General features: G+C 42.9%; 1 protein-coding gene across 2 annotated transcripts in view; it reads right to left on the bottom strand.

Moving 5' to 3' along the window:
* Window positions 1-1,827: 1,827 nt before the first annotated feature.
* The window catches only part of ALDH1A2 (aldehyde dehydrogenase 1 family member A2), a gene marked incomplete at both ends in the record, with an annotated part of 91,578 nt that continues 66,072 nt past the window's right edge, over window positions 1,828-27,333 (bottom strand). For both annotated transcript variants that reach the window (XM_084240833.1, XM_084240832.1), the window contains 6 exons: window positions 1,828-1,900; window positions 9,672-9,746; window positions 10,063-10,220; window positions 10,901-11,065; window positions 11,426-11,610; window positions 20,271-20,373. In XM_084240833.1, the coding sequence (XP_084096959.1) occupies window positions 1,828-1,900; window positions 9,672-9,746; window positions 10,063-10,220; window positions 10,901-11,065; window positions 11,426-11,610; window positions 20,271-20,373 (759 nt within the window). The remainder of the gene's footprint in view (window positions 1,901-9,671; window positions 9,747-10,062; window positions 10,221-10,900; window positions 11,066-11,425; window positions 11,611-20,270; window positions 20,374-27,333) is intronic.

The following is a 27,333-nucleotide window of genomic DNA, read 5'->3' on the forward strand; positions in this document are numbered from 1 at the left end:
CCCAAGAGCTGAGAGAAGGGCCCAAATGTACCAAAAATCACAAAGATGTATAAACACAGCCAAGTAATCCCAAGGAGTACACAATATAAATGCTTTATTGCTAGCACAGAGGTTTCTTTTTAAGTAAATTAAAAGAAATAAATCTTCATTTTCACAGTCTATATTGCAGTTCAAAGGTAACTAGCTGGTTAATGGGTATGTTCACTTGGACACACGCTACAGAAGGAGAGCATGGCATTCACATGAAAGGACTCAGAAATGTGGCATCTCTCGAGGCATCAGGCCACTGAATGCACTGTCATTTGTAAGTAACAGCAAGTAGAGATTTCTTTAAACATCATAGACAAGGGTTATAAATAGAAAACTGGTATGGTTAGAAGCAGAAAACTGTTAAATACAGCAGGCTATATATGTGTTCCCTTACTTCTTATACTCTAGGTTATGTCTGGTACTTTTAAATATATGGTCTTCATCTAGGTTAGAGAGTGAATTGGATTAGGCAGCTGGAAAGGGGGAAGAAGGAGAAGAAGCCAACATTGCCCTCATGAAGCTGGTGGATTCACTGGAAAGCAAAAGAGGTGGGAGTGGCCGAGAGGAAAGAGAGGTGGCAACTCCAGGGCCCCCGCGGCAGGTGAGAGGCAGGACGCTGTGACCGCCCCTGGGCTTGCTGGGGGAGCCTGGGTGGAGCACGGTGATGGGGCTGCTGGACTCTGCAGCTGGAAAAGGAAACCTCTAGGCTTGGTTAGACTTTCCAAGGTTACTGCCAAGGGATTTAGGGCACATTGGAGCACAATAAGCCAAAGTCATCCCCCAAAACACTGAAAATAGCAGGTGTTGCTGGGGAACAGGAAAGTTATAAAGCTAATTGCAAAGATAATTCACTTAGTAAGAATTGTCAGGAATCATTTCTGCAAGGAACCCAGCATTACTGTTTTCAAATTCTTGAGGCTACTTAGATTGTTTTTTGGTTGCTCTTAAAGATAAACTTTGGAAAAGATCTTATCAATCTATGAAAAACAATCCATCCCCTGCTTTATTCCAGAATAACCAAGAAAAATTAAATGTACATGTACACACACACACACACACACACACACACACCTCTCCCAAAACCATGCAGCAAGTTCAGAAGCTATGACCTACACATGATGATCTCCATCTTCCTGGTCTTTCACTCACTGATGGATGTAAGAAAACCAGATTGGGTCAGGAATATCCCAAGTTCTTACTTCTTAGTAAATCTGCAGTGTACCAGCTCCTGGCATTTTCAGTCTGGTCTGGCTCTAACTAAAACCATTTCATGTTTTGCTTTGAAGAAATGGATAACATGAAACGGTAATTTGGCTGCAAAACCTTGGAAAATTGTTCCCGGCCCAAACATCTGCCCCAAATGAGTTTAGCTAGATCTTCTTGGAGGAGCAGGAGGGGTGGGTGAGCCTAGAGAGCCTGGAAGGGGGAAAATGAAGACAATGGAGAGGCTACCTTTCCTCAAAAGGAAAGTTCTTTGTGACAAAAGGCATCAAATAATAGGGCTCCCTTATTCAACCCCTCAGTCTGGACACTGAATGTGCCCAAGAGCTACTCCTCTTTCCTTCACCCCACTTTCCCGAATATTTGGTATCTTTAAGGTGATCCCATACAGAGTGCCAAGAAACCCTGTCCAGCTGGTTTGCTTTAGTAATGCAGTGACCGGCCTGGCCTACATGTTATCATTTAAATCTTTAAATAAGAACCGAGTATCGACTTTGGATTCCTGAGAGCTGGGCTCCACAGGGAAAGCAGAGGGAAAGTCATGTAGGCTGGCTTTCACGATCCTTCTTGGTCTTCTTAAGAGTTCTTCTGGGGGATCTTTACTGTCACAGTCTTGACTTCAGAGTATTCTCGCAAACCAAATTCTCCCCTGAAAATAGAAACAGGCAGCATCAGAGACCAGAGGTCCAGGCGGGTGGGCTTCTGTTGGTCAGTCTTGAGAAGGTGCAGTTTGTCATCTGCTAACACTAGAGGCTGAACTTTTATGTAAAAATTCCTATGAAAAATTCCAGCCTGCCTTTGCCGGGCAGAGAAGCTGCAATGTCATGAGTAGTTAATGTTTTTTCAAAGGTAAGAGATGATTTTGTCTTCACATTATTGCACAGAGAGGCAACAATCCCCCCAACTACTTGGAGAAACATACCTGGGGGTTAGCCTGGGCTAGCTGTGGGGGCCATAGCCTGGCTGTGCCTCTGGCTGGGCAGGGTGAACAGCAGGAGACCCAGGTCCTAGGTCTCTAATGCCAATGCTGTATTTCTACCCCAATGTGGCACTTGCTCTTCAAGGCAACTTTGTATCTTTCTCTCTGAAGACCCTATTCTTAAATGTAACCAAATGGGGGAAAGTATTCGTGCATGTGCATCATATATCTAACAAGAGACTAATATCCAAGACCTACAAAGAACTCATACAAATCAAAAACAAGAAAACAACCCAACCAAAAAAATAGGCAGAAGAGCTAAATAAATACTTCTTCAAATGAGACACGCAGATGGCCAAGGGCACGTGAAATAAATGCTCATTGTCACTCATCAGCAGGAAATGCCAATTAAAACTACAATGAGATACCATCTCATGCCCGCAAGAATGGCCTATGTCAAAAAGACCAGAAACAATGGGTGTTGGTGAGTTGTGCACTGTTGGTGGAAATGTAGACTGATCTAGCCTCCATGGAAAATAATATCAACATTAAAATAGATCTGCCATATGCTCCAGCAATCCCAATCCTAGTACCTGCTCAAAGAATGCAAAAACACCAACTTGAAGGGATATATGCACGCCTGTGTTCATTACTGCACTATAAGCTTACAATAGCCAAGCTATTGGAAACACTCTAAGTGCCCCATGACAGGTGAGTGGATTAAGTGACGGTATATAGACACAGTGGAATACGACTCAGAAAAAAAAAAAAAAAGATGACTTCTTGCCATTTGTGACAACATAGATGGATCTGGAAGGGATTATGCTAAGCAAAATAAGTTAGAAGGAAAAATACTGGATGATTTCACTCATACATGGAATATAAAGAAATAAAGCAAACAGAGCAAAGTGGGTCAGGGCCCAATGGACTGCAGTGGAGGATTATGAGTGCTCTGGTGGTGGGTGTGATGTGGTAACATACATTTGAAGAGGTGTGGACCTGCCTACCCATAAAACATCAGTATTGTAAATCAATGTTACCTTAATAAAAATGATAAAAACTGAAACAAATAAAACCATTACGGGACACTTTTGATGTGTCTGTGTTCTCATCACTCTACTAGCTTCTAGTCCACTTTAATTGAAGGAAAACTGAGGTTTCCAGCTAGGATTCTCTCAGTATGGTATAAACGGTTATCCAAAGGCTTGCCACAGAAAAACACAAATCACCTGAAAAGTCTTAAAAACATAATCCTGAGCCCCCAGAGTTGAGGCAAAGAGTTAGGAAATCAAAACCACCAATTAACAAAGAAATGGGAAGCGGTAGTAAGCTGTCCCCAAGACTCCTTTGGCCACTTCCTTCCTGGCTCAGAGTCCTCTGGATCAAGGATTGTCATTCATTTGGTTTAAGCCAACATTTTTGAGCTTCCTCCGGGGGAGCACTGTGCTGGATGGAATGGAGAAAATAAAGAATTGGAGGTGTTTGCAGGTAGCAGAGGGGAGTGGGTGGGGGCTGGGTCACCTGTTCAGGAGTGATTGGGCAGGCCTTATCCTGCCCGATGGGCACTTGGGTCATTTTCCAGCCCTGCTCTCAGGGTGCCAGGGTGAGAGGTGAAGGACCACGCCTCCTCACTAACACAGCTCCTAACCCCCCCCCACCTTCTCTTCCTTAGTCACTTCTCATTTTAATCTCCTTTTAATTGTCTTCCTCCCCTTTCGCTATTTCATTGTAAAACCAAGCATATACCCCAAGGTTTTTTCTTTAAAATATTTGAAGTTTTTTCTTTCTATTCTTTTTAAAGTCACACCTCTTGTGAAGCATTTCCTGACACTTGGCAGAAGGCTCTCCCCCGATAGCCCCCCATTCTGGTACACACCTCCAGCACAGCGCTGCCACTGAGGGGGACTGGGGTGGGGGGGAGCTGCCGGGGCCTCTCTGTCTCCCCCTCTGGAGTGGTGTCTTGCTAATCTTGCTCTCTGCCCTCCACCAAACCTAATGTATAGCTGCGAAATCAGCTTTAAAAAGGTACCTGGGAACTATGGAAGGGAGAGCTTCTTCCTCTCCTCCCTGCCCACCATTTTACCCTGTTGCCAGATCATCCCTTCCAGAAAAAAAAGGAGAAATATACTTAAATAAGGATTAAGAATTTCTTTTAAAAGTCATGTATAAAAGGTACAAAGTTCCTGTGTCTGGGTTTGCAATGGAGACCTGCTGTAAATGAGTTATTTTGCTTCCTTCCAAGAATTCTCAGAGCGAGCCCTACACAAAACTCATCTGAAACTCAAGGACACCTGATGTCCCCTTCACTCCCCAGGGACATCAGAGGGCAGAGGCTGAGGCAGCAGGCCATTCGCTCATGTGCACTGGCCACTTTGCTTACAGGAATGAGAGAATAGGCTTAGGCCTGTCCCACACAGGGTATGGTTCCCTCATTAGCTCCTTTGAGGCTCTGAGGCTCTTCATTACCCTCATTAGCTCCGTTCAGGCTCTGAGGCTCTGGCGCTCTCTGGCCTTTTTCCTGCCCTTGGGCAATTCTGAATATGTCTCTTCATCACAGACATCATCTGCCTCCTGTTTGAAGTGAGGTTCCTCCCTTCTTGTTTCCTGGCTTGTGCACGCACTCGGGACAGACCTTGAACCACTTTCCTCCCACTCAGATCTCTCACTAGGCTGTGAGAAATGTAAGGCAGTCTACAGAGTCAGAGAGCTTGCAGTACTGGTGCTTTCAAGTCTGCCTGCTGGAGCCCATAATCTTTAGTTGCAAGATGCAGGAGAAAGTTTTGCAGGACCTGAGGGACTCCTCTCCCAGGTCCAAGGCCACTGTGTGCTGCCAGCGTCCACACAGCACCTGCACACAACCAAGACAGAGGAGACCTCAAATCCACCACAGACGTGCTACCCTTGAGCCCAGGGAAGGACAGCCGGTGAGATGTGTGAGGGCAGTGCTTGGGGCAGAGAAACAACAGTGCTGGGGTCAGCAGACAGAAGCGCCAACGGGGCTATGGTGGTGTGACTGCAGCTAATCACCCCCATTGTCTTGGTCCCCAGTCCTTTCTCAGGCAGCAGGTCTAGAGCTTCTGCACACGTAACACCCAGGGAGTTTGCTCAAACTGTAGATTCCTGACAACACCCCCCCCCACCTCCCACCTGCACCAAAGCCTCTGTTTCAGTAGGGCTGTGGAGGAACTCAGGAGACTCTGAGAGAGGCCTATCCTTTGAGAAACACTGCTGTGAGGTCCCTGAAAGCCCAGAAGTTTGAATTCTGTAATTATTTCACCTTCTCATTCTAGGGTCTTTCTCTCAAGTCTACTTAACCCAGTTAAATTCTGTAGTTTCGGAGATAAAGAAATTCATGCCTCGAGGCAGACATGCCAATACTGATGTGCCCCAATCAATCTTTTTGTACAGTCACCGTCATCCCTGGACAGTGTGTCAGGGCGCTGGCACATTTAGACGCCTGTATTAGAAGCCACACTAGGTTACATTTCTTAAGATGAAAACACTTGGCGTATTTCATAAGTAAGGTAAGATATGAGAATATGGTGCTTCTCAGGCAGATGTTTTAGGAAATCACTCAGACTTACCTATAAAATAAATATGATTCCTGTTTAGGGCGTATATTTTCCTGTCTTTTTCTGTGGCTTATGGCAGCATTTTCTCAAAGTCAAGTCCCAGACCACCTGCATCAGAGTCATTCCAGAAGCTTGTTCAAGATGCAGATCCTGGGTCCTAGCCCAGATCTACTAAGTCAGAATCTCTGTGCAGACCCCCAGCTAGGCATGCTAAACCAGCCCTTTCCCTTCCTCGGGCTAAGGTGACTTCTGTGCACGTGTGTGCTGTGTAGGTAAATACATGCACACATGCACACGTGCACGCACAAACATGAGAGTCCCTCAGTAAGAGTATCCTAATAATGCTGCTCATCTTCAAAGCCCGTGTCTTTTAGTTTTTAAAATGCTGGGGGCTACAGTTTCCTTCCATCTCCTCCATTTGTGACATATATTTTATAGCTTGGGCTCTAGGACCCTTTGTCTCAGGGGGACCTGAAATGAAGCTGAGGAAAAAGACAGGAAGAGTGAAACACACAGACAGGCAGAACCCAGAGAAAGTCGGGTCTCTGACCCGGGAGTTAGCAGCCAGCCCGTCAGGTGACCTGTAGAGGGCAGCCCTCTCCACGGCTCGCTGTGGGGGAGAACCTGGGCTCCCAGAGCTCTCCTAGAGTTCATTTCCAGGAAGTGCTACCTCTCTTCTCTGTTCCTCTTAGAAGGGGGCAAGGAGGTGTCAGAGGCCAAAGCTGCATGGAGTTAGTACGTCATGAGATAAATAATTCTGTCCAGATGAAGGATTAAGTGGAATTTATGCGACTGTATTACATAGGGGAAAAAAAAAAGCAGGGGACCACAACAGGTCCTTTTATTTGAATCATTTCCTACCACTCCAGAACACTGAAGAAAGAGAAAACATGTTTTAGGAGCAACTCGGGACAAAGAACCATGTAATTTAGACAAGATGAAGTGAGTCTCATCAAAGAGCACCGTTTCCTAATCATTTTTCAGCGGCACTGGAAGGCCAAATCACAAAAGTACCTACAAGACAAGTCGCGAGACGCTGTTCTTCAGACTCGGGTCACTGCTCTGTGTGGTTCTGACAAGTCTGTCTCCTAGACCAGCTTTCCAGGCAAGGGGAACATTTCTGATAGGAACAGAATGGAGCTGGACAATGTCACCAGCCTGAATCCCAGGCAGGAGGGCTGGCCGTGATGAGAGTTCAGGGTTGTTAGCCTGGTTTAGGCACCATCCAGCAGCAATTATTTGTTAGCATATTTTATGCCCATGATTCACTCTGCTAATGATCTGTAACAGGAGTCAATGTGAGCAGCATTCCCAGAACCAGTGATTTCCCCAACATCTCAGAGACCAAGCAAGCAGGAACACAGAGACAGGAAATGAAATAACAAGTCGAATGCATCTTGAAAAGTAGAAGCAGAAAGTTAAGGCCATATGCAAGTTAAGAAGGGATACCTGGAGTACATGAAGACTTCATAACAGCTGAAGGATACCAATAAAGAGGAAACAGGATCCAGATTGGTTATGTGTTCTGGCTATAAAGTAAGTGAGAAAAGAAGCAAAGCTTCAAGCAGAAGTGGATTCTCCTGGGCATTACCAGACACAGAGCATAAACTAGTGATACTAACTGGAATTTAGGAAGAATTCTGGCATATTTCTAAAAAATACATCTATTTTGATTAAAAAGGATCACAAACATAATACTCATTTACTTGATTAATAATGATGATAGCAGCTAATATTTTCTGAGTGTCCCAGATAGTCTACTGGGAGTTTGGCTTACTTAATCCTAGCATTTGATCCTCACAGCAACCCTTTGGAGGATGGTATTATAATTATTCCCATTTTATGGATGAAGAAACTGAGGCTTAATGAGATTTAGTAATTCATCCAACGCTGCGTAGGTGGTAAGTGGCAGAGTCCAAGTACCAAGCTGAGCAGTGTGATTCCAGAAATTCTGTTCTTAGTCTCAAAGCTATACCTACTTTAGGGTTAAAAGACAATGGGCTAGAAATTACCAGTGAAAGTGTCTGAAGAATGCAAATCCTCTGAGCTGGTCTTATGGGTTCCCTGCATTTCCCTCAAGCACCATGCTTATTCCTCCCACAATGCTTTTTACTCACTCTTCCCCACTGCTATTTTGTTTTGCCCATCAACCCTGCAAAAACATCCCTCTCTTGCCATCTACCCCAAACATTCCTCTCCTTTAAAAGTTAATTCAAATCCCCATTTTAGGTCATATCTAAAGGTTTCCAGAACTTTCGAAGCTCACAATCATCTCCCCTAACCCTGAATTCCTCTATCACTTCACAGTCTTCTCTGGAATTCTTCTGACTCTTTTAGTGTTGTAAATTTCATTTAACAAAATTTTAAGTGTCTTAATGAGTTGCATCTTCCTCCCCCCCCCCCCGCCCCACCAAGGACAGTGTTTTGCACAGAGTAGATGCTTAATACTTGTTTATAGTTTGATTGTGAACTAAGTGCTCAAAAAAAAGAATGCTTTCGGAAATGACAGAGGCACTGGGCATGGAAGATGTTTCACTCATGGGTCACAGGAATTAGAAAACATGAGAGAAAATGGGCTTTTTTTGGGGGGTGGGGATGGAAAACCCTGGCTACCAATCATCTTCTGAATGTCCCTCGAAAATACATTTGTATATATTAAGGATGCAAATTAAATCCCTCTGAAGTCTAGTTTTCCTCTGCTATAATCACAACTGTCAGGTCCTTAACATCCCAGGAGGACTTGGTCCAACTCTGATTCAGTCCCTAAGAAGTCCTGGAGCTTGGCCCCTTTGTTTCCTTGCCTGAGTGTCATGGGAACTAAGGGCATTCAGAGCTACTAATACCTAGGTTCAAATCTTAGATTGCCAAGTGGCTGGCCAGTGACTCAGGCAAGTTACTTAACCATTCTAAATACCAGTTCCTCATCTGAAACATCTGCAATATCAAGCTAAATGTGTCTATCTCATTTAGTAATTGTGAAAGTCAAATGAGACAGAGCAGGAATTTAATTAATGATATCTACTAATGTTTTTGTAAAAGCCTTCCAACATGTCTTCTTCCTTCAGCCTCTATCAAGACACCCTCTATATGCCAGAAATCTTGGCTTTAAAAAACATTGGTATCTCCTCTGCTCCCACCCATTGGCCTTTAAGAACCCTTTGAGAATGAGTTTAAACCAATCTTTCCACTTGTATTTTCAGCAAGTTTCCTCTATTCAGTCCCAGAGTCAAAGAATCTATTGGGCAGGTGACAGAAACAGTAAGCTGGGTGTGTACGAGGCAAATAATCACTGATATTCATCCCAGGAGCATCAGGAGTGGTAGGGAACATGGCAAACTGCAGTGCTCAAAACAGTAGCAACTTTGCTATGGGAGAATGAAAATAAACAAGAAATCTAGATTTTATGTAAAACTTCCTCATTTTCAAATGCCCATTAAAAATTTTTAAATGTGAAGCAAAACATTTCTACAGCCACATTTGGCCATTGGGCTGGCAATTAGGGACTGCTGTTTTGAACACAACACCCTCCATTTTGTTTTCAACTCGTGTATATTCACAGTGACTTCACACCTTTGCTCTTATTATTCTTTCCATATGGAGTGCCTGCTCCTAAAAACTGAAATGTAATTTTACTCTGTGAAGTCTCCTCTGGCCTCATTAGGCAAAACTGATTTTTTTCTCTGTACTTATAAACGCCCATATTATATGGAATTACTGGTACATTAATTGTTCTCTATTCCCATTTAAAGTGAGAGAACTGAGCTTTAGTCATCTTGGTAATAGTACTCAGATTCAAAGAGCAGGTGCTCAACAAAATGTTTAATGAATGGATGAGAGTAAGAGTTAAATAGTTGTGTAAGTACTCCTCTATGCAGACAGTCTCAACTATGCTGGTGTCTTTGTAGACACCAGCAATTTTGAACACTCACATTTCTCTCCCATTTCCAGACATCTTGAATCCCCCAAAGGGGCTTTGGGCATTCAAGGCATTGTAACAATTGATCCTAAAAAAAGGAAACACAGAACTGTTAGTGTGAGCTCTGCTTGCAAAGAAATAATCCCACTGGTATATTTCTTTTACCATTTTATTTTTTAATTCCCCTTTTCTAGATGAAAAATATATAATTTAAGGTTTACTTTGATATCCTGATTTTGCCAGTCAGGAGTATATCCCTTCTCAGGGTGAAGGCTGGTTGCCTTTGGCTTCCCCATCCCTCCAGAGGCTATGTGTTTCTTTTACCCAGACTCAGGAGAATTACAAGGCCCCTATGCCACCAGTGGAATGTGTAATGGCAGAACAATGAGACTGACTGATCTTACCAAACAGTCCCAGCTTGCATGGCAGAAGATACTGTGAGGGCTTTGTTGATGTCATTAGTGAAGACAGCTGCTACGAGTCCAAACTCTGAGTTATTGGCCCTTTCAATAACTTCATCCATGGTCTTAAACCTCAGAATTTCCTGAACAGGGCCAAAGATCTGCAAAAAACAGTGCAACCCAATATGGTCACTTTGGCATCTTGTACGTGCTCTCTACATTTCAAAGTCAGTTTATTCTGCCTTCTTATTTAAATGACATTTAAGTTTAGTGGCACAAAACTAAATATCCAACTTTCCCATAATAAGATTACATAAGACTCTACCGTTAGAATTGAACACCCCTGTCCTCCACCTCTCTCTCATCACTTGACTTCACTGTGTGACTAATGCAGCTTTCTCCGTGAGCCCAGACACTGCTCCAGAGTGAAGAACTACTGCTCTGGATTGTTGGGTCACCTGCATCTGGTCCCTCTACGGCACAAACATGAGGATGCTTGGATGCCTTCTCTTTCTTGGTAATGGCCCAGGGGCAAAGTGGACTATTGGGGAAACTGGACTATTGGGGAAACTGAACTGTTGCTAGTGTAATCTTGTGGCCAAACATTAGCTATTACAACTGTTCTGTTAGCTAATAATAGTTGTAATCATGTCACCTGGACTCCATCTACTTGCTTGCTTTTTGTTTAACATATTTTGAAAGTAGGGTTTTCATAGCCATGTTTATTGCCCTTACAGAGTGTATATAAAATATAAAGAGCTAAAACTCTAATCATCTACTGGAAGTGCCCTGGAAACCATCCCAAGGATGGTATGTCTTTTGTTAGAACCCCAAACTATACCTCCTCCTTGGCAATCCGCATGTCATCAGTGACGTTGGAAAACACTGTGGGCTCAATGAAAAATCCCTTTCGACCCAGTCCTTTGCCTCCACACTCCAGCTTGGCACCCTCAGCCACTCCACTCTGGATGAGCTCCAGGATCTTGTTGTACTGTTTCTTATCAATCTATAGAAGAAATTACCTAATGACTTCATTGTAAAATCTTTTATGAAAACGGAAATAAGCATGTTCTCAAGAATCTTTCATCTTTCATTTTTTTTCAAATCATCTGGAATTGCTGTTAACCATTACTGACACATGAAAAATCTCAATTTTGTATGATTCAAACTAATATACTAAGAATTCCAATAAACATCTTGCTCTAATGATACTGCTGAAGCAGAAGTGCCAGTTGAAGATTTAGGCAATGTTTCTGCATTTTGAGCCACGAAGACAGAGTGAAGCATAAGGAGGCGGCAGAAAAACAGAGCTACTACTATGCTTGCCAGGATTAAGTGAAGAAAGGAATGATGATGATTTCCCTACCTGGGGTCCTTGCTCAGTGGTAGGGTCAAAAGGACTCCCCACTATGCGTCTCTTGGCCCGCTCCACGCTCCGTCTCACAAACTCCTCGTAGATGGACTCCTCCACAAAGATGCGAGACCCCGCGGTGCAGCACTGGCCTTGGTTGAAGAACACACCTTGGTGAGCCTGCTCCACAGCATAGTCCACTGCAAGAGGAAATAGCCACATTCTCAACACTGCTGCACCGCAGAGCAGCCTGTCAACAGAGCCTCCAAAACCTTCCCTCTCCAAAACCTTCCCACAGAGCATGCCATGAGTAGCTTAGTGAAAAACACTAAGTTGAGAATGCAACTTGGTTCTCGTTCTAACTAGACCCCCACATGACTTGCTATGCGAACCTGGACAACTTCACTTCTTGGTGTCTCTTTCTTCTTCTGTAAAAAGGGATTGGACCATGTCACCTGTAACAGAAGTCTCAAACCCCAATATGCCAAGGGGCTGGAGATAATGTGATGGTATGAATCGAGCAGTAAAAGGATGTGGTGAGACTTAGAATGCCATTATGTTTGGCTGTTGTGATGCAGAATATAAGCCAATGGCAAGTATTTACAATTTTTTAAAAAAGAAATCAGTATTTTTAATGTGCAGTTTTGTTTTTTTAAAGTACAGTTTAATATTAAGACAGGCAATCTAAATTTGGCCAGTGCCGTAGCAGTTTGCAGCTCCTAAGGGCCTGGACCTATAGGGCTTCATAGCTGCATGTTTAGTTAGTATTTTGGTGAATTAAAGTCCATGGCTGGTGAGCCATGGACATCTCTGAAAACACTACCTTTCCTCTATATTTACATAGAGTTGCAAAATAGCATATAATTCTTTCATTTTCCTCTTATTCTTCAAGATAGCACTAATGAATCCAATATATGCCAGTTGCTAAATGACTAAATGTCCTGCCAGTGGAGTGCCTACTCCTCAAGAGGAATTCAGATAGAAGGATTCTGATTCTCTTGACAGCTAAGATAAAGCTGAAGCTGAACTCTTTTGCAAATTCCAAGCTGAAGCCGAAATTCAGGCAATCTATTTTCTGATCTCTCCAGCATCGAAACTGGAAAAGCCACTCTGCCTGGCAGGATGTGAAGAAGAAAAAGGACGTTTGAAAGAGATTCTGGAATTTCATTCCCCGGAATGGCATCCTGCCTGGAGACACGGGATTCCCTAGGTCACTGCTCCAAGTCTCTGTGGAGCTCCACGGCTGAAGCATAACCACCTCCGATGCAAGTCTCTTCACACAGAACTACCCAAAGTGCACCGTCATCCTGACAGGAAGTCAGGGGAGCAACAGAAAGAGGTTGGCAAGAAAAAACCCAGAAGGGGACGTGAACTTGGGAAAATGTTGGCTGGGCTAATAAAACGGAAGTTTAAAAAATGATCTGCAGGAGGAGGGCGGAGCAACATGGCGGCGAGGAGACGCTGCGAGTAAGATCTCCCATTAAAAAAAGTTAATAGGGAGGAAAAGCGGCAGGTCCCAGTGAGAACCGGGACACGGAAGATAAACGGACGACGCCAGCAAACTGCCCGAAGAAGAAAGTGGCCATAAAAGAGGACGAGAAGGGAGGGAAGCGCAGAACCCTGCTCCCCTCCCCCGCCCACAAAGTCGGCACTCTCCGACCGGCAGAAAGGAGGGAAACAACAAACCAAAACGGCCAACAAGAAAAACGGACGCAGCAAGTGGGACTGTGAGTGGAAAGGAACTATTGCAGCCACCACACCCCGTGAACGGGAGAGGCGAACCCTGCAGGATCCGCCGCGGAGGTGAGCTCCAGGCGCCATTAAAGAGAGCCACGCCCCCCAGGAGGAGACCAGCACCAGCACACAGCCCCGGCCGCCCGGTAAGGTTGCGTGCGGAAAGCGGCGCGGATCCGGACCGGATCGCAGCTGCCCAGGTCCCCGCGCCTGCGACCTAGGCTTGCGGGGAGACGGTGGAGGCCCTCCCTGAGTGAGCAGGAACAAGGCGCCCAGGCAGGGGAGCGGGATTCAAAAGGCGCCATTCCCGCGCCACTGATCTGGGCTACAGCCTGCGTCCTGGAACTGAGGGCTTTGGAACTGAGACCCGGGGCACGAAATTAGGGGGAGACTGCGGAGGCCCTCCCTGAGTGAGCAGGAACAAGGCGCCCAGGCAGGGGAGCGGGATTCAAAAGGCGCCATTCCCGCGCCACTGATCTGGGCTACAGCCCGCGTCCTGGAACTGAGGGCTTTGGAACTGAGACCCGGGGCACGAAATTAGGGGGAGACTGCGGAGGCCCTCCCTGAGTGAGCAGGAACAAGGCGCCCAGGCAAGGGAGCTGGATTCAAAAGGCACCATTCCCGCGCCACTGATCTGGGCTACAGCCTGCGTCCTGGAACTGAGGGCTTTGGAACTGAGACCCGGGGCACGAAATTAGGGGAAGACTGCGGAGGCCCTCCCTGAGTGAGCAGGAACAAGGCGCCCAGGCAAGGGAGCTGGACTCAAAAGGCGCCATTCCCGCGCCACTGATCTGGGCTACAGCCCGCATCCTGGAACTGAGGGCTTTGGAACTGAGACCTGGGCACGAAATTAGGGGGAGACAGCGGAGGCCCATCCTGAGTGAGCAGGAACAAGGCGCCCAGGCAGGGGAGCAGGATTCAAAAGGCGCCATTCCCGCCCCACTGATCTGGGCTACAGCCCGCGTCCTGGAACTGAGGGCTTTGGAACAGAGACCCGGGGCACGAAATTAGGGGCGTGGGTTCCCCACGACGGTGGGGCACAAGGCAGACACAGCACCCCAAAGCCGTTGAGGTGTACCCTACCATCCCCGCTCTGCTCCCTGTCCCACGGGGTGGAAAATCAGCTCCCCAAGGGCTCTAGGAGAGATCTCTGGCACCACCTAGCGACTTGAAGCCAGCAGAGGCTCCTGAAGGAGCTAGTGGCCAGCTGGGGAGTTTGCCCACACCGGGCCCCTTCCGAACAAGTAGTCTGAGCCCACAGGGAGAGCGAGCACCCACAGCCGGGGCAGACCAGGTGCGCAGAAGAGTGTGCCTGAGACCAGACACGCAGGGAGTGTGTCCCACATCACCATTTTAGAACAGGGACATTTCTTCAGTAAAGACTACCTGCAGAAGGCTTCCTCAGGAGCCAGAGGTGAGCGGGGGAAGTTCGCCCACGCCAGACCCCCTCTGGCCTGCAGTCCAAGCCCAGAGGGGAGCAGGAACCCACCGCCGGGGCAGACCAGGCGCACAGGGGAGTGTGTCCCTACATCGGCATTTTAGAACAGGGACCTTTCTCCAGTAAAGACTGCTTGAAACTGACAGATGACTCCTGGAAGAACCAGAGGGGAACAGAGAAGCCCACCCAAGATGCCGGCCAGTCCCAACTACACAGTGTCCCAACGCATACGGCAAATTAGAAAACAGACAGTAGGGAAGAGAAGAACCACACGCAACCTAGCAACTCTCCAGAGAAAAAGCACACCACAAAAAGAAAGCCAGCCCCCAGATTGCAAAGACAATAACTTGGAAGAATTTCTGAGCCTTCCAGAAAGAGAATTTAAAATTGCCGTGATTAAAAAACTAACAGAAGTCATAAAGGAAAACAATGATAAGGGAAAAATAATCAATGATCAGAAGAATGCAATTGAGTCCCTAGAGAGGGAAAACAATGGTCAGAAGAAAGAAATTGAGTCCCTAAAGAGGGAAGTAAAAGAAATGCAGGAGATCAAAGAATTAATGGAAGAACTAAAGAATTCTGGGAAAAGCAATGAAAGCAGAATAGATGAAATGGAAGAACGAATAAGTAATCTTGAAGACATAGAAATAAAAAGAACCAAAACAGAAAAGGAAAGAGAAGTACGAAGGAAAAAGAACGAAGAAAGACTTCGGGAACTATCTGACTCCATGAGGAAAGGAAATATAAGAGTTATAGGAATACCAGAAGGAGAGGAGAGAGATGTAGGAACAGAGAAAATATTCAAAGAGATAATTGAAGAGAACTTCCCAAATGTGAAGAAGGAGCTGAAAATTGATATACAAGAAGCAAGAAGAACACCAAACTTCCACGACGAAAGGAAAAATACAGCAAGACACATAATAGTAAAGCTCCCAAGAATCCAGGACAAGGAAAAAATAATGAAGCTGGCAAGAGGGAAGAAACAGATAACATTCAAAGGAAAACCAATCAGGCTGACATCAGACTTCTCCGAAGAAACACTACGGGCAAGGAGAGAGTGGAGGGACATAGTCAACAGACTCCAAGAAAACAGATGCCAACCAAGAATACTCTATCCCGCAAAGCTCTCCTTCCTCTTTGAAGAAAGAATATGGACCTTTCCAGACAAACAGAAACTCCGGAATTTCATTGCAACTAAACCCCCACTCCAAAAAATACTACAAGGAGTCCTAAAGCCAGAACCTCAGAGGGACGAATAACAACGAAAGAAGGCCAAAAAAAAAAGTTATTAAAAGAATAAATAAATAAAATCAAAGGAAAGACAAACACAATGGCAAATACAGATGTTAACATATCAATAATAACTCTGAATGTAAATGGACTAAACTCTTCAATAAAAAGACACAGAGTTGCAGCCTGGATTAAGAAACAAAACCCAACCTTTTGCTGTCTCCAGGAAACACATTTAGCTACAAAAGATAAAAATAGGCTCAAAGTTAAAGGATGGAAAACAATCCTACAAGCAAATGGACCAAAAAAGAAAGCAGGAACAGCTATACTTATATCAGATAAAACAGATTTCAAACTCAAAAAGATAAAAAGAGACCCCAAGGGTCACTACATTATGATCAAGGGGACAATACTTCAAGAAGAAATAACACTCATTAACATATACTCACCAAACGAAGGAGCACCAAAATATATCAGACAACTGTTGTCCTCTCTGAAAACAGACATCAGAGAAAACACATACGTAGTGGGAGACTTCAACACACCACTATCAACAATGGATAGATCAACAAGACAAAAAATAAGTAAAGAAACTAAAGCTCTAAATAAGGACCTAGAGCAATTGGGCTTAACAGACATCTATAGAACACTAAACCCCAAAAAAACGGAGTACACATTTTTCTCAAGCGCACACGGATCATTCTCCAGGATCGATCACATACTGGGGCACAAGACAAACATCAACAGATACACCAAGATTGAAATCATATCAACCATCTTTTCTGACCATGAAGGCATCAAACTAGAAATAAACCATAAAAAGAAGGCAAGGAACTTTCCTACCTCATGGAGATTAAAAACCACACTACTGGAAGACCATTGGACTAATGAGGAGATCAAAGAAGAAATTAAAAAATTTTTTGAATTGAACGACAAGGAGGACACCAATATCCTAAATGTATGGGATGCAGCAAAAGCAGTAATAAGAGGAAAATATATAGCAATAGAAGCTCACATCAAGAAACAAGAAAGAACGCAAAGAAACAACCTAATCTCGAAGCTCAAAGATCTAGAAAAAGAACAACAAAAAAACCCCAAAACCAGTAGAAGAAAAGAAATAATAAAAACCAAAGCAGAAATAAATGAAATTGAAACTAAAAAAACAATCCAAAAGATCAATGAAACCAAGAGCTGGTTCTTTGAAAAAATCAATAAAATAGACAAACCCCTAGCCAGGCTCACAAAGGAAAAAAGGGAGAAAGCACAAATAAACAGGATCATCAATGAAAGAGGAGAAATCACAACGGACACAGCAGAAATCAAAAGAATAATCAGTAACTACTATGAACAGTTATATGGAAACAAGTTCAACAATCTAGAGGAGATGGACAAATTCCTACAACTCTACAATCACCCAAAGCTAGATAAAGAAGAAATAGAACACCTAAACAGACCAATTACAATTAGCGAAATTGAAATGGTAATAAAAAACCTCCCCAAAAACAAAAGCCCAGGACCTGATGGATTTACAAATGAATTCTACCAAACATTCAGAGACGAATTAGTGCCTATCCTTCACAAACTCTTCCAAAAAATTGAGAAGGAAGGGACAATACCAAACACGTTTTATGAAGCCAACATTACACTAATACCAAAAGCGAACAAGGACAACACAAAAAAGGAAAACTACAGGCCAATCTCCCTAATGAACACTGATGCAAAAATCCTCAATAAAATTTTAGCTATCAGAATCCAACAATGTATCCATAAGATAATTCACCACGACCAAGTTGGATTCATTCCAGGGGCACAAGGATGGTTTAACATCCGAAAATCAATCAACGTTATCCAACACATCAACAAAAAGAAATATAAAAACCATATGATAATATCAATAGATGCTGAGAAAGCTTTCGACAAAGTGCAACACCCATTCATGATAAAAGCCCTTGAAATTCTTGGGATACAAGGAACATACCTCAACATCATAAAGGCCATCTATGACAAGCCAACAGCCAGTATCATTCTCAATGGTGAAAAGCTGAAAGCAATTCCATTAAGATCTGGAACAAGACAAGGATGTCCACTCTCACCATTGCTTTTCAATATAATACTGGAAGTCCTAGCCAGGGCAATAAGACAAGAGAAAGACATCCAAGGAATCCAAATAGGAAAAGAAGAAGTCAAACTATCACTATTTGCAGACGATATGATATTATATATAGAGAACCCCAAAAACTCCACAGAAAAGCTAATTCAACTCATCAATCAGTTCAGTAAAGTGGCAGGATACAAAATCAACACGCAAAAGTCAGTAGCCTTCCTATACACAAACAATAAATCCGAAGAAGAAGAAATCAAAAAGACCATCCCTTTTGTTATTGAAACAAAAAAAATCAAATATTTGGGAATAAATCTAACAAAAGAGGTAAAGGACCTATACAAAGAAAACTATAAAACGCTGTTAAAAGAAATAGAAGAAGACACAAAGAAATGGAGAGACATCCCCTGCTCATGGATTGGAAGAATAAACATTATTAAAATGGCCATCCTTCCAAAAGCAATATACAGATTCAATGCTATTCCAATCAAAATTTCAATGTCATTCTTCAAAGAAATAGAACAATTATTGATGAAATTCATATGGAATCACAAAAAACCCCGAATAGCCAAAGCTCTCCTGAAAAAAAAAGAAGGGAATGGAGGCATCACACTCCCAGACTTCAAACTATACTACAAAGCCATAATCATCAAAACTGCATGGTATTGGAACAAGAACAGACATACAGACCAATGGAATCGAATAGAAAATCCAGAAATAAACCCACAGATTTATGGTCAACTAATCTTTGACAAAGGAGCAAAGACTATGCATTGGAGCAAAGAAAGTTTGTTCAATAAATGGTGCTGGGAAAACTGGGTCGCTACATGCAAAAGAATGAAGCTTGACCACCACCTCACACCATACACAAAAATCAACTCAAAATGGATTAAAGAACTAGACATAAGACCTGAAACCATAAAATATATAGAAGGAAATATAGGCGAAACACTACGTGATTTGCACATCAAAGACATCTTTACAGACACATCACCCAAAGCAGTGATAGTGAAGGCAAAGATAAACAGCTGGGACTACATCAAATTAAAGAGCTTTTGCACAGCAAAAGAGACAATAACAAAAACAAAGAGAAACCCCACCAACTGGGAGAACATTTTTGCACCCAACACTAATGATAAAGGACTGATCACAAAAATCTGCAAAGAGCTGATGAGACTCAACAACAACAAAGAAAATAATCCAGTCAAAAAATGGGCAGAAGAGCTTAAAAGAAACTTCTCTGAAGAGGAAATGCAAATGGCCAACAGGCATATGAAAAAATGTTCAACATCACTTGTCATCAGGGAAATGCAAATCAAAACTACCATGAGATACCATCTTACACCAGTGAGAATGGCACATATTAAAAAAACTAGCAACAACAAATGTTGGCGAGGGTGTGGAGAAAAAGGAACTCTTCTGCACTGTTGGTGGGAGTGCAAACTGGTCCAACCACTGTGGAAAGCTGTGTGGAGATTTCTGGACCTACTAAACATAGAGCTTCCATATGATCCAGCAATTCCACTCCTAGGTATTTACCCAAAGGACACAGAAACATCAATTCCAAAGAACACCTGCACCCCTATGTTTATAGCAGCACTGTTTACAATAGCTAAGCTTTGGAAACAACCCAAATGCCCAAAAATAGATGACTGGATCAAGAAGATGTGGTACATATATACCATGGAATATTACTCAGCATTCAAAAAAGATAAACACATGCAATTTGCAGCAACATGGATGGCGCTGGAAGGGATCATGCTCAGCGAAATAAGCCAAAAAGAAAAAGAAAAATACCGGATGGTCTCACTCATAGCAGGAATCTAGAAAACTTAAATAAGGGACCAGGAAAATGAATAACTATAAGATAGTGAAAATCAAAATCAACAAAAAACTATGAACCAGAGACACTTTTAGGGGGGCGGGAGGGGAGGGATTGGGGTCAGAATGGGGGGGCTGCAATTGTATGGGGAATATAACAATAAAATTTATTTAAAAAAAAAAAAAAATTCCTAAGAAAAAAAAAAAAAAAAAAAAATGATCTGCAGAGGTGTAGGCCATTTCTCTTTTCACTATATGGCACAGACCAAGCCTTCTCATCTTTTAGCCTGTTCTACATCACTAAGCCAATATGACTCATAGGTATCTAGAAAACAAACTGTTCAGTTGTCAACTACTAAGTGCTGTTTTCCAAAATTAAACTATTTTCTCCTTAGGACAAAGGCTTCAGGTTTTTGTCTTTGCATGTCTTTTAGCTTCAAAGATCTTTTTCTTAGTGTGCCATGAAAAGTGGAGATACAAACGAGAGCATCAAAAGGCAGGATGGCAGACATGGATGAGATCTGTGGTTGACTTACAATCAGCATCTGCAAAAATAATATTGGGACTTTTCCCTCCAAGTTCTAGAGTTACTCGCTTCAAATTACTTCTTCCAGCTGCTTCTTGGATAAGCTTTCCAACCTGAAAGAAAGGAAATGGAGACAAGGATTGCACACTGTGCAGTTGAGATGTTCAGTCGTCAAAGCCAGCTCTGGTAACGGTGGGCTGCAGCAATTAAGGATCATGCCAGGCAAACTCAGGAACAACTCCTGTGGTCAGCTTGTGTGGATAAGATGTAAGTGACTTTGGGTGCCCTATAATGTCTATGTTGAATCAATCTGGAAGACTTTTTTGTACTATGATGCTTGCAGAAGGAAGGAAAAGGAGGTTGAATCTAGAATCTTAATCATGGAAAGATTTTATTAAAGACAACTGGGAAGGTAAATGTGATTAGAGGATTTTCTCATCACTTCATGGTGGCTTTTAGCTTTGGACTCTGGCCTCCAGGAAAAAAAAAATCAACTAGCTTCACTTGAAATAAACTCTTCGTGTATTCCAAAAATGCTAGGTATGACTCTAAGCACAGAACCCAGAGAAACTATAGACATTATACCTTCGCTGTGCCTCCAGAGAGCTGAAAATCTGTCTTTAGTTGTGCATTTCCTAGTTATTGAGAATCCAAGCAGAGCACAGGCTGAGTCTGGAGAAAGCATGTACTATTGTGTGGACTCACATTTACAATGAAATGGAAAGTGTCAAAATGGAAAGAGAGAAGCACCACCTGGAGACCTCTGCCAAGAAAGAATACATTCCCAGTGACGAGGAACATTGTCAGCTTTTTAGAGGCTGCCTCAGCTGACACCTTCCCCGAGTGGCCCACATCCACTGACTGATAATGGTCGTGAGAATAAAAGCCCTTTTGGCCAAAACAACATGCTCCACCACATTATGGTTCGACTTCTCCTCGTGCCCACTCCCCTCTAGCCAGGCTCCCTAATAAGTAATCCGCATACCATGCCATCTCAGAGATTGCTTCCAGAGGAAGCACTGCCAATTTCTCTGGAATTTCTTTCAGAGAAATGTACTGCCCTGTAACGGGTGCTGCTCTACTAGTGGCAGAGTTCAAATTATGGAAAATGTTGAGCCACCATATGGCCCATATAGACAGTTTGCCCTTTTTTAAATTGAAGTAACATTACGTAAGCTCCAGGGGTTCTTCAACATGTGTAAATACTACACTGAATTCACTGCTGAAAGTTCTAACCTTCACGATACCATTGGCAGCTGTGTGCTTGTTGAGATGAAAAAATGCTACTTGTGCCTGGAACCCTACTGAGAGTTGATTTTTTTTTAAAAAAAGAGAAATTCTAAATTTACATTTCACTCCTTAGACCCTTTGTTGAGATCTTCAAATAGGACAAACTACTCGTTAGGCAGTATAGAGCCCTAATTAAAAGACTCCAGAACCTATATTTTTTACTGATTCTGTCACTTACCAATTGTTTCACCTGGAAAATTATTTAAACTTTCCTAAGCCTTGGTTCTTTTCTTTGTAAATAGGTTAGAAACAGTATCCACTTCATAATTTAATGCTCCTGAGGAGGGAGTGATTTAAGATATATGGCCCTGAGAAACCAGCCAGGCATACAGTCAGTGCCCACACAGTTAACCGCCCGCAGGTGTGAGAAGCTACAGCCCCCTTTGTCTGTGCTCAGTGCAGAGAAACGGAGGGGACTGTAAGTGGGAGTGGGGGCTAATGGTAGACCTTCAAAAACAGAGCCTCCCCAAACTGTCTATGAACACTAGCTGCTTCAGGGAGCCCCTCTGTCTTCTCCCCAGGCTTTGATATTACTCATTAACTTGATTAAATGATTTTTTACTTTTATTATTATTTTACCTCGAGGCAAAAACATTTAGAAAATATACTCTCGGGCCTCCCCAGTGGCGCAGGCGGTTGAGCGCAGTGTTGTGAAGCTATGCAGCCTCTGCAGTGCCGGTTCAATCCCTGCTGGCTGCAGAGATACCCACATGGCAGGGCAGACCTCTTCTGTCTCGCCTGCTGCTCCCCTCCGCAGTGTATTTCAGTCCGTCTGCCTGTTGTGTTCCCCACTCTGTCTCTGGTGAGTCCTCTCACCCTCCTGCACATCTGGCCTGTTTACCCCAGTTCTTGTATAAATAAATCTTTAAAATATATATATATATATATATATATATATATACTCTCATTCTGAGGGGATCTAATCTTGGGGGGGGAAATAGTGACATCTTTAAAAGAAGTAGAATTAGAGTTTCTTAGTTTGCAGACAAATGTCACCTATGAAAGTATTAAGAAACAGGAACATCTGGCCCTAAAGATTAATGGGCAGAAGTGAGACCACCATATTGTCTTTTCCCTGCTGGGCCAAGTCTTCTCTCTTCTATCTCAAAATAAACTCCCTGTAGGATGGGCTAATAGAGGCCCTGGTCATAGGCAAACATGTTCTCTCTCCTTCAAGAAGAAAATATGTATATACAAAGGAAAGGAGAACCTGGTCTGCTGTTCTGACAAGAAACCAGGAGTCAGGTGACAATTGTGACTGAAGTCTAAGACCTTAGAGCTTAGGCCTAGGGAGACACCCAGGCCTAAGGGCAATTTGGGCAATAGCAACCCTTCAATTTCATGCCAGCACGAGGGGGAGTCCAGGAGGCGGCCATAGTCTGTAACTGCCCTTTCTGAGGAATGTTAGAGTACTTGGCTCTAATGCATTGGGAAATCATATTAATTGATAGAACTATCTTAAAGTCCAGGTTGATAAAGGACAAGTGCTTTCTCAAAGAGAATCACTGGAATTCAGAACATTAGTACTGATTGTATTTTTAAAACTAACATTTAGTGAGTCTGTGTCGGACATTTAATGTATTGACTCATTTACGCTCAAAAACCTTACAAAGTAGGTGTTCTCTCATTTTAAAGATGATCAAACTCAAGAGCTAGAAGCTGATGGGTGTTACAGGTCACCTAGCAGAGACTGGCAGCACCCAGGGGACTTCCCAAGGCTCACTGTGCCTCCTTCCTTCCTCCCAGCATCCTGCCCCTTCTGCCTCCCTCTCTCTGTTTGCCAAGCACTTAGGTGTGACACAGACCCCCAAGCCTTATCTCTGATTCCAAAATGATTTTAAAGTGGGCAGGAACATCACCTTTGTAGACACAAATGATGATCACAAATCATCAGTTACAAAATTACATTCAGTCTTTAGATTCACATTTAAAAATAAGGAAAAGCAAGGGAAAATCATGGGTTTTACAGAGTAAGACAATTAAATGATCATTTGGGGTTTTAAGGAGAGTGCTTGTCTGCCTGGCATTATATGCTTGTCAGCTGTACTCCCTGGCATTTATCAAACTGCTTTATGGGTTGATGTTTTCTGCCACTAGGAATGTTGTCCAGTGGTTATTTTCATGGCTACAGTAACTACACAAAAATCTTGCTCAGTCTGTGATCCCCCAAAACAACCTAAGAGTAACTTTTTCTCTGCCAGTGCTTTGCCAACTTTTCGTCAGAAACCAGATTTGTGCTAAACATTGCAAGGCAAATCTCAGATGAATAATGCCTTTCTTCTTCATCTTTGGAAGGTCAAGTTGCAGCCCAGCCTCAAGATAAAGCTGGATGTGTTAGACCATGCAGAAACCACTTCCATCTGCAGTGGACTCAGGAACAGGACATTCTGAAAAGCCCTGGTGTTCACCAATCTCCTTCATTTAACACATATTCATGGATCGTTACTGTGTGCCACGTGCAGTGTTGGACACAATCCCTTACTGGCAAGAGACTCACAGCTAAAACAACTCCCAGGTAAACCTAACAGGTGCTCTATAAAAGTAGCTTTGCAGCCCACTTAGAGAAGAATCTGGATCTTATTTAAGATTAGATCTAAGCAGATCACACTATGATTCTGCAATACTTTGTTCTATCTGAGTCACATCACTCTGTTCCTTACACCTAGAATTGGGCTAGGATGCAACATTAATTACAAGCCCAGGCATTCGATGCCTTCCCACGACACTCTCAGTTTCCACGTCAGATCTTCCTTGGAAAGTCTATTACCACTCATGCGTTCTCCCAAGTGAAGGAAGGTTAAATGACCCCAAACAGGACCCCATTACCATGAGGGGGAAAGAGGCAATGGTAAGAAGAACAGATGCACCTTTAAAGCAGGGATTCTTCATAGTAGCGTGTTAAAAACAAAGAGTCCAAATGTGAACTCAACTGTGACTGTTTTCAAAATATGACAGGTCCTGGGCAAACTAGCCTAAAATATTACCTGTAGAAAACCCATATAAAGGTTTTCAAAATAAAAACGATGGGGTTAGACAGCCTAGGAAAGAACATATTACAGACTTTGAACAAAAACCTGGGATGAAATGGCCCTTCTTAGATATAAAAGTAGACCTAACAGGCTTCCTTGGGGATGTGGGTCACACTGGTCCCATGGTGGCACAGACGTGGGAGTGCACTGTGAGCTCAATGGGGCTGCAAAGATGCACAGGTCCTCCGAGTGATGAAGGTCAAGTCAATAGAGGTGAAGTAAGACAGTCAGTGAGATAGAAAAATGTTTGTTTTGAGAAATAAAATTCTGTATGTGAATACAGATAGGCACAGATACCAAATTTTAAGTTCTTCATTTTTTTTTTTTTTCCAATCAGAAGAGATTTTACAACATACTCTTATTCTGTTTCCTATGAGATTGCTGGCAACCTAATTGCAATCCTATTCAGGTTTATGGACAGTTTGGCCCACAGGAGTCAGAAGACCTAAGAACTACAAACTCTACTATGGCTTCTAACAAACATTCCATTTAGGAAAGCCACTTTCCTCGTTGGGCCTGTTTCTTTACCTGCCAAAGGAAGGCACAAACCAAGCACTTAATCTGTCCCTTAGTACTCTACGTAGTTGAAAATGATGAAAAAAAAAAACACACACACACATAAGGTTCCTGGAGTCCTTGCTCATTCTGAGAGTCTGTAATTCTGCAATTTTTTTGCTTATGGAGCAGAAGTACTTTTTCATGAAAGTAATATACTACACTGAATGGTAGAAAACCTGATCTTTCTTTTAGTTTCTTGCACAGAGCTCATTATGAAAGGGTAAGTGATAGCATTCCTATCATGTGAATTCTTAACTTTGTACACTCTGCTGAGTCTCTCAGCTGTATCTGTGTACCCCAACAGATAAGGGCGGGTAACTGAGGGCTCCCACACACATAATGGTACTGGGCTAATTCTCAGCAGGAATGTTGGCACGAATCAACTCTGACTCCCCTTCTTGTTTTGAATAGGCTTCAAGATTGATATCAGGAGTATCCCCTGGAAGAGCCACAGTGTCCCGGAATCATGTTCTCAGCAATGTAGCAGGGTAAGGAAATGCAATTTGGTGCTTTGCGAGAAAAATAATTTGTTATACAGGACTAAAAAAGAAGGTGTCGGGCCTTCCCTCTTTATTCAAGGCTGTTTCTTTCAGAACAGAGTTTTTTGGATTGGCAAAATTTTCCTTTTTACTAATTAGTTAGTTATCCATATTAATATAGGTTCCTTCTCAGAGATATTTCTTTTCATTGATCAGTTAATTATACCTAGGAGTGGATTCATTCTCAGAGCTATGCCACTGTTTCATTGTTGTTGTTGTTTTTAATAGAAAAATCTCTACTAGAGATCTCAGGAAAATGGTTGAAGAAGCCTCCTTTTCGCAGTATATTTTTATTTCTTGTTTCTTATCTCCTGCCCTTTCTCGGTTTTCACTGTTGTGCTTACTGGTTCCAACTCTGGTGGAAACAGAAATGTCCCCAAAATATGTACAATTGGATATTTCCTGGCCTTCTGAAATATCCAAACATAAGAGGCCAAATCAATCTGTTCAGATTTCCATCAGAAATAGGACCAGAACCATTTAAATAGCTCCTTCAAGTGAAAACAGCAATTTCAAATCTTTATTTGGGAAATTCAGATTATGAAACCCAATAGAGCCACTACAGTCCCACCACTTTCCTACCTTCTCATCATCACACACCCATCGCTGGGGCCACATGAAACCACTTGCCCTTCCTGTAACTTGCCTTTGTGTCTACGTATAAGCTGACTCATCTGCCGTATAAGATGCCCCATTCTCTCTCATAACTCAGTTTTCCAGAGCTAACTTTGCCACCTCCTCCAAGAAGCGATCTTACTGGGCCTTCCCTCCCAAGCGGGGTTGATGTTCCTTCTCTGAGAGAGCCCATATAACTCTCTCACTATTTTTAAAAGTTCACAAGAACATTCTAATATGCCTCTAGGGTTAGAGACTAAAGAATCTTTAATGGCATTTATCTCATACTGGTTTCTAACCTTTTATCATTGGTTCTGTATTCCAACTATTTGACATTATCCCTTATTGAGCACATATTCTGTGCTGCTTGTTCTCACAAACATTATTTAATCTTATGACAATCCAGGGAGGCAAGACTTATTAGCCCATTTTATAGTTGGAGAAAAAGCCCACAACTGAGGTCAAGAAATGATGTGCTGACAGGCACCCACTGAGTGGCCTGCAAGAACTGGCCTCTGAAGGCCCACACCAAGCCTAGGGCACTTTTTGCTCCACTATAACTTCTCTTTTCCAGATGTTCTCCTAGGAATTAGGTCCCTTTTAGTATGCGAAGAATTCTAACAGTTAAAGATCCTATCTACAACTAACAGAGAGTCCAGGTTGAATGTCCTTTTGTTATGTAAGTCCCCTTTCCTTTTTTGGATAAATGAAAAAAATTACAATTTTGTTTTGGTCTGCTTTGATAGAAAATAGTTTGGTGTATTCAGGTCAGAGGTGCCTCATGTCCCAGTAAATAGGTGAACCAAAGGGAAGGGCATCTTAGAACACTGTTCACACGTAGTCTGAGTTCTGAGGAGAGATACCGCCTGCAGAATAAGTCAAAGAAACTCAGTTAGCAGTACTCAAGTTTTGATTTAAGTAGTACAGATGGAAAGGAAAAAAATTAGTAACTTAATACATACGTATCCAAAACCAAAACGTTGTCTTTTGGATTCAAAGGCTGGATGACTCACTAGTAGACACACAACCTTCAAAAGGGGCC

This window comes from Talpa europaea (genome assembly GCF_964194135.1).
Source record: "Talpa europaea genome assembly, chromosome: 8".
NCBI classification, from domain to species: Eukaryota; Metazoa; Chordata; class Mammalia; order Eulipotyphla; family Talpidae; genus Talpa; species Talpa europaea.